Source organism: Vigna umbellata, chromosome 2, assembly GCF_029865625.1.
Source record: "Vigna umbellata cultivar VRB3 chromosome 2, Vumbellata_1.0, whole genome shotgun sequence".
Lineage (NCBI taxonomy): Eukaryota > Viridiplantae > Streptophyta > Magnoliopsida > Fabales > Fabaceae > Vigna > Vigna umbellata.
In genome coordinates this window covers 24,224,227-24,238,201 of record NC_142166.1, presented here as the reverse complement: position 1 = coordinate 24,238,201, position 13,975 = coordinate 24,224,227, and the positions used below count along the sequence as shown (strand labels likewise).

General features: G+C 32.1%; 1 protein-coding gene across 2 annotated transcripts; it reads right to left on the bottom strand.

Annotated features, from left to right (window-relative positions):
• Positions 1–238: 238 nt before the first annotated feature.
• On the bottom strand, positions 239–3,516 carry LOC124828289 (uncharacterized). Of its 2 annotated transcripts, none has more exons than XM_047301548.2 (5): positions 3,417–3,516; positions 2,433–2,709; positions 1,776–1,895; positions 788–1,638; positions 239–526 (listed from the first exon to the last, which is right to left on the bottom strand). In XM_047301548.2, exons 2-5 carry the CDS (start codon positions 2,700–2,702, stop codon positions 466–468), a joined length of 1,302 nt encoding a protein of 433 aa, XP_047157504.2. In that variant the 5' UTR covers positions 2,703–2,709; positions 3,417–3,516; the 3' UTR covers positions 239–465. The 2 variants fall into 2 exon arrangements, with proteins under 2 accessions (XP_047157504.2, XP_047157503.2); XM_047301547.2 differs by lacking the exon at positions 3,417–3,516 and adding an exon at positions 3,025–3,368.
• Between the last annotated feature and the right edge of the window lie 10,459 nt (positions 3,517–13,975).

Below are 13,975 nucleotides of genomic sequence, written 5' to 3'. Positions count from 1 at the left end.
GTATGCCCACTATTAAAGACATAATGCTAATATTTCATGGTATCTGCTTTAAATTTTTTCCTTGCGTTATCGTTGTCTAATATTATTTGCTTGACATAACTCTTCATATTAATTTTTGATCGCTCCAAATTGTTTCGAGATTTCGTTATCTAGTCTAATTATATTTGTGAAGTGTAAGATTATCTATTTTTCTTCTCTTTTATCGCCTACCTAATTTATTTCAAGGGGTTTGTGTGACTGAGTTGCAATCCTTCTTGATATATCATTCCTTTGGCACAAAAAGCAACAAGTAAGCGTCAGTGTTTTAAAATTATATACGCGGCTTTACATACAAAAAATTCAGCATAATGGAATATTTAAGTAGAAATGTGATTAAGCACTTAGAAATTGAATATTTTGAGTACAGGTGGTTCGGCAACATTCTCTAGAGTAGAGGTATTCCTGTGTCTGCATAGATAGCTCGTGCTACTCGCTTCCCATTCCAGTTTGTTGACCACTTGATATCACCCCTTGCATGGCTGCAGCCCTGGTCCATAATAACAATTAGATATTGTCAAAATTCATTTCAAATATACATTAAGCCCATGGCTAAAAATGCTTGTGTAGCAAACAGTTATAAATCTTAAAATTTATAATGGGGCAATGCTTTCTCCTCTAGAATCTGCATCATAGCTTCAGTCAATGGATTATCCCCTTGTTGTACTTACTAAATATAATAAAAATCCCTTTGCCGGACAAAGTTTATTGAATTAAATTAAAGGTTTAGAATGAAGTTGAAATAAAATACCCTTGAGATGAATATGCAGAAGATGGAAATTCTTGAGGAAAGTATGGATGATTAATCTGTTGAGGAATTTGGGCATTTTTCTGATGTGTATATTGATAATCTGGCATTGATTGTAACTGTGGCCCACGTTTAGCGTGGTGGAATAAGTGTTTTGTTGTAAGTTTGACTGGAAGCCATGACAACTGGAGACAGCTGCTGCCTGCATTTGTGACTGTGGGATGAAAATCATGCGACGATTTTGTTATACTCTCATATGGATATTGAGGATCTTGCAGCAATTGAGAGTTTAAGATACTCTGATATTGATATTGAGGATCTTGCAGCAATTGAGGGTTTGGGACACTCTGATATGGATGTTGAGGATCTTGCAGTGATTGAGGGTTTAAGATACTCTGATATGGATATGGAGAGTTTTGCAGAGGTTGAGTAAGACTGCTACCCACAGGCATCAATGAAGAATGAAATTCAGGTTGTGTATGTATGATGTTATGATATGCGTGGTGAGAGTATTGCAATGTCTGAGTATGATCACAGCCCCTGAGGATAGTCTGATTATGACTGCTGCAGATCCCAGTTGCATAAGTACCCTCCGGTGTAAGTGTACTAGCAGGAGAGTAAAACTGATTCCTTGAAGCTTGGGATGGCACAGACTGTGTTGCATGTGAATAAGGCATAATATTATGAACAGGATAGTTCAACAACATTGGAGCTTGATTGGGTAGCATTCTGGAAAGTGGTGGTGGCCCTGATATATGATGATAAACATTATTCATTGGTTTCTTCAAAAAAGGAAGTGTAGGTGAAGTTGGCAATTCATGTAGTGGGCGAAACAATTCTATTAGACTTCTTACCTGTAACATAGCAATATATTCCAAATAAGAAACGTAGTTTTCACTTCTTAACACAAAAAGATGCAGAGAAGAAAAGAAAAGTAGAATGAAATAATTGCTCTTAAAATCAATTTGCGAGAGATAAAAATGAAACATACTTGTCTAATATTGAGTTCGGGATTAAATTTGTTGGAACCTTTCTGGTAATTATCTCGAATGACAAGTTTAAAGCTACTCTCTGGCAAGGGTAAACAGTCTTTGTAAATTTTGAATTTCACCTGGATAAAATAAAAATATGAAAGCAGGACAACGGGAAATGAAAAATAAAGCGATAGATATAGTGCATTTGACATAACAACAAAGTTTCGAGTACAGTTAGCAATCAGAAGCACTTACTGGTCTCATACTATATGATTTGAAGTTAATACGTGAAATTTGACTAAGAAAAGGAAAAATTAGGAAGTCAACATAAAAACTTTGACTATACTTGTCCACTTCAAAAAATTATAGAGATTAAGGTTCATGAGTCTATTCCAAAAGCTACAAAAATGTCAAAGGTTACAAATAAATTATCCAAATGCCCCTGAAGAACCACCAACAACCAATTATATTCCTCCATATGTATTCAACTCCAAAGGCAAATTAAGAAACAGAAACCAAAATGACAATTATAATGCTTAGGCAACAAGATTGGTGCTACAAACTGCTACCAATATTTCCACAAACTGCCAATCATGACACAGGATGCTATTTTCACTAATTGGTCAGTCTATGTGTGGGAGCAAGAGAAGTCTACTTAGATTGTAAAGACTCACCTGAGCAGGGAATTTGTGCCCAAAAGCTAATGGCTCTATTTCTAGTTTCCCGGTTGAGGTTGCCATATAAATACCGTAGAGAAGCTTCACATCAGTGTCAAACAGAAAAAGATATGTACCAGGATTGATCTTCTCTACATCAGCCTTTCTCCTAGCAGGAAGTCCAAAAACTCGGTATTGGTAGCACTCTGGTTTTGTAATTCCATTACACATGAAAATAAAGCCAGAAAGCTTGTCCTGAACGTCAACACCATCCTCTTGGGCTTCCATTGAGTCACTGCATCATAAGTTATCAAGTTGTTATTTCAAGTGATCTAAGCACACCCTGAATACACCAAAACTTAGAAATGTGAAAAATCAAGCCTCAAAAAATGTCTTCCTTGTATGAACATTTTTCTTCAAAGTTTTTCTTCTTTTCTTTTCCTCCATCACACAATAAAGGTAGCACAACTATCTTGAACACAAACCCAAACAGGTAATGTGTCCGACATCAATATCCTCTAATGATCATAGACATAAAAGTTAACCTTAAGATTTATTTGACTAGGAAACTGTAAAAAGACGCATTGATAAATTGCATCTAGATACTCACTAGGTTTGCATATGTTGATTCTTAAAACTGTTTTCCTAGAAAACCAAGATAAAGTTTACATCAAACCAGAGCTATCCAAAGTTGTTTCAGCCAAACAAGGAGTAATTCTGGTTTTCTGTGTCTTAAAGCAGAAAGGTGAAAAAAAAAGAGAGAACAAATTAGGTATATGACAAACCCTGATGTGAATCTCTGAAACTATAATTCATAAAATAAATAAAATGCAGGAAACTTAAAGGTTAGGGTTTGATCAAGAATAATGCAAGAACAGTTAATATCAAACAAACAGAAAACTTGGGAGAGAAAATGAAAAGGGCTTTTCTTTCAGAAAAATTATAGAATTTAACATCTTTCACAGAAATTATAAAAGGTAGCATTTTTCAGTGTTTACTAACCTAAAAGGTGAATCAGGAACTGAGAGTGAACTTCTTACGCTTTACCTCACTGGTAACCCATGTTTCTAAAACTCTGCTTTCACTCATTCTGGTATAAAAATAATTACTGCAACAAGCGAGCGGTACTGAATCAGAATTTTCATTTTTTAAAATTTAAAATAACAATACCATTTACTATTAAATGTTAAAATTAAAAAAATTATATAACATTTTAAGGGAAAATTAACATTGTGTGGGTGGAAACATTTTATATTACACTCCTATGTTAGTATTTTTACGATATATATATTATTTTATATGATTTTATATATTATTTACTGTATATTATATTCAAGTTATATTGTAATAAAAATTAATTAGGTCAAGAGAAACGTTTTAAACCATTATAATTTAATTATACTTTTTTAAAAGGGAAATTTTTTAAATTTTATATTATAATTTAAAAATATTATTAAAAAGGAGAGTTGGTACAGTACAATAAATAATATATATATATATATATATATATATATATATATATATATATATATATATTTAATACATCATTTAGTCTCTAGTTTTGAGGTTTTTTTTTTTCGAAGTCGTTCTACATTTTAAAAAAGTTTAGTTAGGTTTCATATTTTGTTAAAAATGTTCAAAATGGTACTTTTGGCTTACTACGTTAAAAACATAATGGTGCAGATGCCTCCATGGCCAAAATTGAATAACGTGTAAAGCTTTTGCAATACATAGCACATATGATATATTTGAATGTGTAAATTTTAAAAAAAATATAATAATGTCAGCTAGGTTTAACGAAATGGGTTAAATCAAATTACCCTTATCTAAGAATCCTATCGTGATTTCTGGGTTTAACAATCTGGTGAAACTGGTCTTGCAATCACTATGGTGTGGTGATTCCTTGAAGGTGAAATTTGAATACCGTACATACGTGAGGAAAGTGTTGCTAACCCTAGCCTACTTACTTGATGTTATTATTATTGGATTTGGGGGTTAGGGTTTGAGATGGAATTATAGAGGGTGGAGTGGAGGTGGAAAGTAATGGTGGAGAGGAGGTGGAGGGAGGTGGACAGAGATGGTGGAGTGGAGGTGGAAACTAATGGTGGAGAGGAGGTGGATGGTGGAGTGGAGGTGGATAGAGATGGTGGACTAAAGGTGAAAACTAATGGTGGAAACATTGCTAGATATCTTTCAAGTGTTTTTCGTTGATATCCATTTGGGACCAAAGTACACAGTTTTAAATTGAAAAGGGAACCACATTTCACATTTTTTGACCAAAGGGGAAACTAAATTTAACATTACATATAAACACCTGAACGTAAACATTAAGCTTCACATTCACATTACATGAACACCTACACTTGAACGTAAACATTGAGTTTCACCTTCACATTACATGAACATAAACATTAACCTAGACCTTAATGTAAACATTGACCCACCTACGAACATCAACCTAAACAGACCCACAATGTCACAATGTTCATCGCAATAACAACACACACGGCTCCAACTAACAATTTTATCCTTTCTTTGACAATTTCACCATCTCTTTCGTCAATCTTTTCTTCATTACACCACTTGAAAAAGTTACATTACATCCTTCTTGAAGATCCACCATGATACTTCACCAAATAAGCCACCAAAATTGGTTCTAACTCAACAATCTATGAACAAATAAATTCCAAGTTAAGGGAGAAGGGTATTCATAAAACCTTGTAATGACGACATCCCCAAAATTGTCTTTCATCATTCTATGGAGTTTTTGCCACTTTGCTTACAACAAAATCACCACATTTGCAACAAGGGATTATCCCACCTCCCCTTCAACCACCATCATGTGAGGAATGCGAAATTCTTTCTGACCATGTATTGGAACAAGAAGAACAACCTTAGGAAGAAGTCATTTATATCTACCCAAAACCACTTTGCTCAAAAAAGGGAAGAAGTTGCACGGACCCTCACCAACCCCAACCTTTTTCTTTTACCCAATAACTTATATTAATTTCGAGTATAATAAAAAGTTACTATATTAATATAAAAATTGTTTTAAATCTTATTAGTGATTAATATAATAAAGGTATATACATTGATCTTTAATAATTATCATCATTGTAACGTCCCAAATTTTCAATAATAGTAACACTATTATAACATTCATCACATATTTAATAAACTAAAACCCTTAAACAAAAAGCATATATAAAATTATTACAATTATCCAAATATAACTATAATAATAAAATTATACACAAGAAAGGGAAGTCCAACAAATTTTTTTAAACTTAAGAACTAGAGTGCAACCAAAAATTTTTCAAAAAAGTATATACATATATTTTCATATAAACATATATACAAAACCAGCTAAAGTAGAATCCTAATCTAAACCTATGCTCCATCTCTATCTTCTAAAAGTTGATCCAAAGAGAGCTTTTCATTTGCTTACACTATAAAGATGATTATTACAACAAGAGAACAAGAAAACACAAAACATAGAGAAAATGATAAGTTAATATTATCAACGAATACACATAATCATTTACAAAAATCAAATTATAATGAAATCATTAATAACTAACAATTTTATAAACATTCAACTATTTATTCTAGACTGACCATTCGGATACATGTATTGATATCGAGTTATAAAGGCCTTACACCCGAAGGTGGTGCAACAACCACTCATCCACACCAACTACGACACTTCGAGGTTAATCCGTCAAACATCTATGGTCAAGAAATGACCATCTGACTAATGACCTCCTACTACTCCCTAGGACATAACTATCCTTCTCTTCTTAAGATTAGAAATTATTGAGAGTGTTAGAATAACTCCAAATCACTATCATCCTATATTAATACATACACTATACACAACCATCTAAAGGATTTGTCCTTGAAATCCTTAAAGTATTATCATATACAATTTCGTACTCAAAAACCACTTCATATCAACTTTAAATCAAACAAACACACACTCTGGATACATGTATTGATATCGAACTATATGGGTCCTACACCTTGAGGTGGTGTAACAACAACTCATGCACACCGACTACCATACTCGAGGTTAATCTGTCAAACATCTATGGCCAATAAATGACATTAGACTAAGGACCTCCTTCTACTCCCCACGACATAACCATCCTTCTTTTTTTGAGATTGGAAGTTATTGAGAGTGACAGAAAAGTTCTACATGCATGGAAGAAACTTACAACTCAAGAAAAGAGTAAAAACTAACTTATTCTTTTGAGAAAACTGATTGAATGGAAAGGAAAATCTTGTTGCTTTGATCACATAGCCACTTACTAATCTTCAAAGAGATAACTCAGCGGTTAGAACTTGAAGAGAGAAGAAAGAGATTATTTAAATAATGAGTTCTAGAGAAATGAAAGGTGTTTTTAAGTAATGAGACTTAAACAAAATTTCTATTTATATTTTTTATTTTTTTAATATTAAAATAACATGTTCTCATTATTGAAAATATTTTATAACTCTTAAGTCTCTATTTTCTAGGTTTTAGAAAGAAAAATTAACATTAACTTGTAGTGAATTTTGAAAAATTAATAATAATTTTAAATTTACATAAAGTAACAAAGATAAAAGAATATTATAATAATAATGTTAATACTTTTATTTAATAAATATATGTGAAATTTAATAAAAGAATTATTAAAAATTAAGTATGTGTTGAATCCATTTATAAAGTTTTAACAAAATTAAAAAATTATAACATTTAATTAAATTATAATTTTTTATTGTAATAAAAATAAAATATGTCAATTTTTATTATTCCGGAAGAATTATTTACTAAAAGAATATATATAAATATTTTGAATATATTAAAATGAAAATAATATTTTTTATAATAATAAATTAATTATTAAAATAAAAAATACTGTTAAATTATAAAATTTTCATAAAAAGTATTTATAAATATAAATAAATTTATAATTTAATTTTAAGTATTTTTCATTAAGTGATTTTATAATATTGTGGATAGTTAATGAAATTTTAAAAATTAAAATAAATAAAAATTTGTATACATAACTAAACATTAAAAAAATGGACAACACCAATATTAACGTTATAAAGTATAGATTAAATGGAAAAAAATTATTATATATTTTATTATTGAAATGGAATAAAAATTGTTAAATAATATCTTATGAATAAAAACTAAATTGATCCTAGATGAGTGGGGTGGGTAATTGATTTTAATTAAAAAAATTTGTCTATATACAAATTTTAAAAATTTATTTATTCAGATAAAATAAGTAATTCTCATTACAAAGTTGACCATAAGATATCTTGCTTAAGGTGTGTTAGTGAATTATTAGGTTGGTCTTACTTACGTTCTTATTTCCTATTTTTTAGTTTGTTTTGAAATATTTGTATAGGAAATGCTTGAAATAATTTTTTCTTTTTCATAAATATTTGAAAATGAAACCCAACTTCAAAACAAGATGATAATTTTACAATTACAAAACCTGAAAGAGACAAGTAAATGTCACAAACATTTCTCTTTCACCTTGTACATTCACCTAATTTTCGGATTTATAGTCTCTATCTATGAATGAATGTTCTATATTGATTAATATTGAAATGATATAAACCTAATATAAATCATTGGGGGTTGCATCCTAACTCTTTACTTTGTTATTCTAATCCCAATTGACTAAAATTATAAAAAAAAAAGATTTAAGCTAAATAGTAATTTTTAAAATAACTCTTACAGTAGATAAAAATGTATATATGAAATTAAATATGCTTTTTTATACTAAATTTTTTAGATCTTAGTCTTCAATATTTAAAATTGAATTATTTTTTTATTGCCTATATTTGTTACAAGAATGTTAATAGTGATTACGTTAACATTTACTTTATCATTCCAAAAATATAGCTATAAACTATACTTAAGAGTACTTACATTTACAATAAAATAGAACAGTTACAGGAAATAAAGCTAACTTATAGTTATCTTAAAATAATCCCAAATTTAAAATTTACAAAAATCCTACACTGATACAAATCATAAGAACAGCCTGATCGGTCATACAAGAGGTGTATCAATTGAACGGTCCTATCATAAGGGGTTGAAGACTCCTCGCTTAGCACTTGCTCCAAAGAATCCTCTTCGCACTCTGCTCACACCCACAAGGTGATCATTGCAATGACACAGACGACCGAACGGACAACATGACAAGACAGGAAAATAAGGGTAAGCTAGTGTAATTTAATTAACTACGTTAATATACAATTCAGACAAACATATAATACAATCATACATATACAGAAATCATACAAGCATGTTATAACCGACCACTTTACTCTGACTATCCGGACTAGTATAAATTGTGTAGCTACGACGTTTGTGCACCCGGATAGTGTAGTAGCTGGGATGCCCTCAACAGTTGTCACTCGGGATTAGTCTGTTATACCTCGTCCAAGTTACCCTTATGGACTAGGACCTTCTGTCATTCTCACACATGAGTTACTCCTCTCTACGTGAGAATGAGTAATCACAGAATATCAGGATAAACGCCAGCTAAGCAATAACCACATTCATACTTTACAATTCCATAACCATCCATGAGATATTCCTCCTTGGAATTCTCTTTCATATCCATATTATAAATATCTCATCATACCTTCACATTACATTAGAATTATCATACTTCCTCATCCATAACATCCTTAAATAAAAATCACACAAAACAGTAAAACAACCCCCACCCTTGAGCACGACCGAATAGAAAAGATCAACACAACCTATAGACAAGGCCGAACGGGAGAAACTCTCCCTACATGCGAACATGATCGAATGGTCATTTAGAGAGTAAGACTCAAGCAGGAGTCGAACACTTGAACTTATACCGAACACATATAGCTTAGGCCGAACGCTAACTCTATCATAAGTGCTAGTATAATACCGAGCACTACTAAGAACGATCGCTAGTATGAGACCGAGAACTAACAAGAACGAGCGCTAGTACGAGACCGAGCACTACCAAGAATGAGCGCTAGTACGAGACCGAGCACTACCAAGAACGAGTGCTAGTACGAGACCGAGCACTAACAAGAACGAGCGCTAGTACGAGACTGAGCACTACCAAGAACGAGCGCTAGTAAGAGACCGAGTACTACCAAGAACAAGCGCTAGTACGAGACCGAGCGCTAACACTAGCATTACTGTCAGTATAAGACCGAGCGCTTAACAAGAAACCATCCACACACCTAAGGCCGAACGGTCATGAACGGGTAAGACTAAAGAGACCAAACACAGTTAATGACTGAGTACTTGAACATGGCCGAGCGGCCAATCAGTATATGACCGAGCGGCCCGATCGCTATGACTACCGAATACTAGTATATGACCGAACGCTATAATCCATCGAATACTACCAAAACCGAACGCTAATACATAATACTACTAATAACGAATGCTAAATGTAGTACGACTAAGAACGAATGATAATACCAACCCGAAGACTGTCGAGGTAAAAAACGAGTACATTTAAACTGAACGTCAATATTAAACGGAACAACACTAAGACCGAATATCACTACGAAACAGAATACTGCTAAGCCCAATTAACTGACATGACTGAGCGTTCAACAACGAGCGCTCGACTTTCTACATAACTTTGCAGAACTTCTCAACCAGTTCACAGGTCTCGGCAATACACAGAAATCAAGCCAACATCAAATTATCCACACATGCACACGTCCAACAATGTCGAATACCAATTCATTCACTTTTACACACATGCATAATCATCAACAACATATTCATACATAATAAATCATAATTAAATTAACTAGCTTCTCTTACCTCTATGACCGAACCGAGAGCTCAACAACTGCAGACTCGATTACCACCAGAAATTCCTATGAACACCTACAGTTCACCGATTGGTGAGAAAAGACCACCTAATGAACCAAAATGGAGTTAGAAAGGGGAAAAGAAGGTTGAAGAACACATGCAAGCAGTCGGACTACCTTGCATGTGACAGATATTTCCAAATTTTAACAAAACTCAAGAAATGAAACTTACCCGTTCAAAACACAAGTTTGATCGGTGAGAATGGAAGTCCTTGACACTAGGATAGCTTACGCACAATCTGATTGTAGATTAGATGAGGTGAGATGAAAGATTTTTAGAGAGAATTTGTAGAGAGAATGAGGAAAAAAGAGAACAGAGCTTTGAAGAGTGATAATGGTTGTTAAACTGTTTTTCGTCGCACAAAAACAGAACAAACTAAGTTTCCCCACTAATGAAGTATAGGGACAACCTAGGTATCAATCCAAAGACTCGGCTAAAATTAAGTCTAAAGTGTAGAGTTAAATCTTGTATTTATTTACTATCTAATAACTACTAAAGCAAGGTGGGGAAATGAAATATGAAACAATGAAATTAAAGAGAAAAGAATAAAGGAATCAAATATGTATGAAAGAAAAAAATCAAGAAATAAAATGCAAAGAAATAAAAACAAAACTGGAACCTAATCTAACTTGTAAAATAACTGCATAACAAAACAGAACCTAACTAAAATGAGAACTGAGTGCAATTAAAACTAACCTAATACAGCAAAATGAAACTAAAACTAAAACTGAACAAGATTCTAAGAGTAGACAGTTCAACATCTAATCTACTAAACTTAGTCTATTCATAGGAAAACAAAAATCAAAGTAAAATTAAAATGCAATACAGATCACTCTATCCTAATCTATATATCACCAGAAATCAATCAATAACAGAATTTAGAATTGAAACAAATCAAAAACAGTACCTAAATTCTAAAAGCAGTATCACAATAAAAAAAACAGAATTGAAGTCATAGGTGAATTGCACATTGAACTGAATAAAAGAGTGCTTAGAGCTCTCAGGAAGACATCCTGATAATATGAATTCCAATACAGGATATTCTAAGTCATATTTCAGAACTTTAAATTGACTCTTTCCACTAATTTTTCCAATCAATGTTCATTAACCTATTCATCAATCTAAAATGCACAAACAAATTCAAGAAACACATATTTGAATCAATTTTTATGCATTGGACTGTTCTCTGTCTCGAGAAGACATCTCGATGAAGAATGCTCACTACGGAGACATTTAATTCCAAACGGAACCATAGAAGTGCAGAGTTACAGAATCCAAATCATTTTCTCAACACATAACAAGTACAGAAATCAAAAACAAAGAACAAAATCGAAACATAAACAAGAACAGAACAAGAACACAAAATCAACTTTATTAACATGAAAAGAAAATTTTACAAACTACCGGAAATCACCAAGACTCTCGCGGCCTGTCACCCTCGCGATCGTCTCAAGAAAATCCAAAAGTCGAGAACTCTACTTCTACGAAAGCGGAAAGGAACCCTAACCTAAAGAGCTTAGAACTATGAACAGAGAGTGTATCTCAAAGTGTGTAAAGTATTCTTTTTACAAGGTGAAAGCCCTTTTTATAGGGTCAGAAAAACAAAAGAAAACGAAAGAGGGAAAAGGAAAGGGGAAAAAGAAAAATGGGAGATGGAGAACCTTGCTGTGGCGCTTCGAGCTCTCCGCGTGGCATCTCCGGTCAACTCCATTTGCTCGCTGGTCAGCTCCAGTCATCTTCTCCGGGCAGGTAATGTGCTCCTCTCTTCAACTCTCTTCACTCATGGGAGCCCTAGCTTAGCTCGAAGGTTCTTTTCTTTTACTCAAATGCACGAAGACTTCTTCATTTTGCCAAAATGATTTGCAAACCTGAGACCCCCAATGACAGCCTCTGAAACGCAACGTTTCATTAAAGGAGAATTGGCCCAATTGTTGCTCCCTGATGTTCAATAGATTCAGCCACAAAATAGCCCAAAAATGGATCAGAGCCCAGTGTTTCTGCTGGCTGTTCAAGCCCAAACCAGATCCTAAAATAATAAAAGAGTTAGAAAAAAAATATTATGAGATTAAAACCTATTTAAAACCAAACATTTTTATTAAAAGAATTTCAAAAACATACTAATTTCCTAATTGTTATCAAAGATTAAAAATTACATCTAAAAACCTATTTTTAACTAAAATTTTACAAAACTAAAGAATTAAGAGAAAAACATAAAACTAGCCTAATTCTAAGAAATTAAAAACTAAAGAAATCTAAGAAATGATTTTTAACAGAGAAAAATATGTAAATCTAGAGTGTTATCAATGGTTTTTCAGATAATGAAACCAACTTTGAATTCAGTGTTTATATCAACATTATTTTATTATTAAATGTTTGGTCTCATTATCTGGTGCCACTTGTTCACTTCCAAAATTGACTGCTCTGAGTCTTTACATAAAACATTTGTCCCTCTATAAAATAATTTTTCTAGTTCTTACAACCTGTTAATCAAGAACGCAAAAATGGGACATATTTACTATTACTAGAAGAAAGAAAAAAAATTGCAAAGACTAAAAGTGAAAAACTGCAAATTGCATAGAACAAACAAAATAATAAATAACTAAAAAGAAAGAAAAGTGAGATATGTACATAGACAAAACTTCTACTCTAAACTCTATTATTAACATTGTATTGTTTTTCTTATCCGTTTTTTCGTACTAAAATGATAAACAAAACTTATAAATAGTTTGTGTTGTTCTCCCATTGTATTGAAATTTGAGAAGTTTCTATAAAAAATGATGTGCAAAAAGTAATTAATTTTCATTTATATATATATATATATATATATATATATATATATATATATATATATATATATATATATTAATATTTGTATCTAAGTTTTATCTTAATAAATTATCATCAAAGGATATAAGATTATTATTTATTCAATTATAGACAAAGATTTTTCAGTGTTTTTTTACTAATGTAGTATAATTTAACATTAAAATTATCAAACTAGTCTAAGATCTGAAAAGATTATTACCAACGTAGTACGATTTATACGAAAAAGTCGTGTTCTACAAATACAACTTCAATCAAATTTTATGTTAAAAGTCTTTCAAGATTCACGTTACTTTAATTAAGCAAATGTTAGACTAATTTTTTTATCGAAATCAAAGTCGTGCAATATTAGAAGGACTTGAAATTTGATTTAATTATGAAAACTTTAGAGTTTGGGTCGACTTCAAAGCGCAACACAAAAGTAATTAAGAACACTAACAACTTTGATATATCTACACAATGGAAATATTCCTGCACTGTTGTTGTGAATCAACACTGGTGGATGGGTGAAACATTCATATGGCATCACCATATCCGAAGGTATTTTCACGCCACGAGCTTCCTATTCTACCATCACCTCTGCTGCAAAAAGAGGATTGATCGTGCGTGTTTTGTGGCAATAGAAGGAGGGCTTCAAGGGGACGCAGTAGATCCAGAAGGCACGCACATGGAGGAGGGAGTGGCGGAAAATGATGGGCGATGAGGGGGCATAGAGGGAAGAGTTGAATGGGGGGTGACCATTTGGCGCCACTGATATTGAAAATTACTATAAATGCAACTATAAATTCAATATAATACTAATAAATTTTGAATAAAAATTAAATAATTAAATATTAGCTATAATATTTAA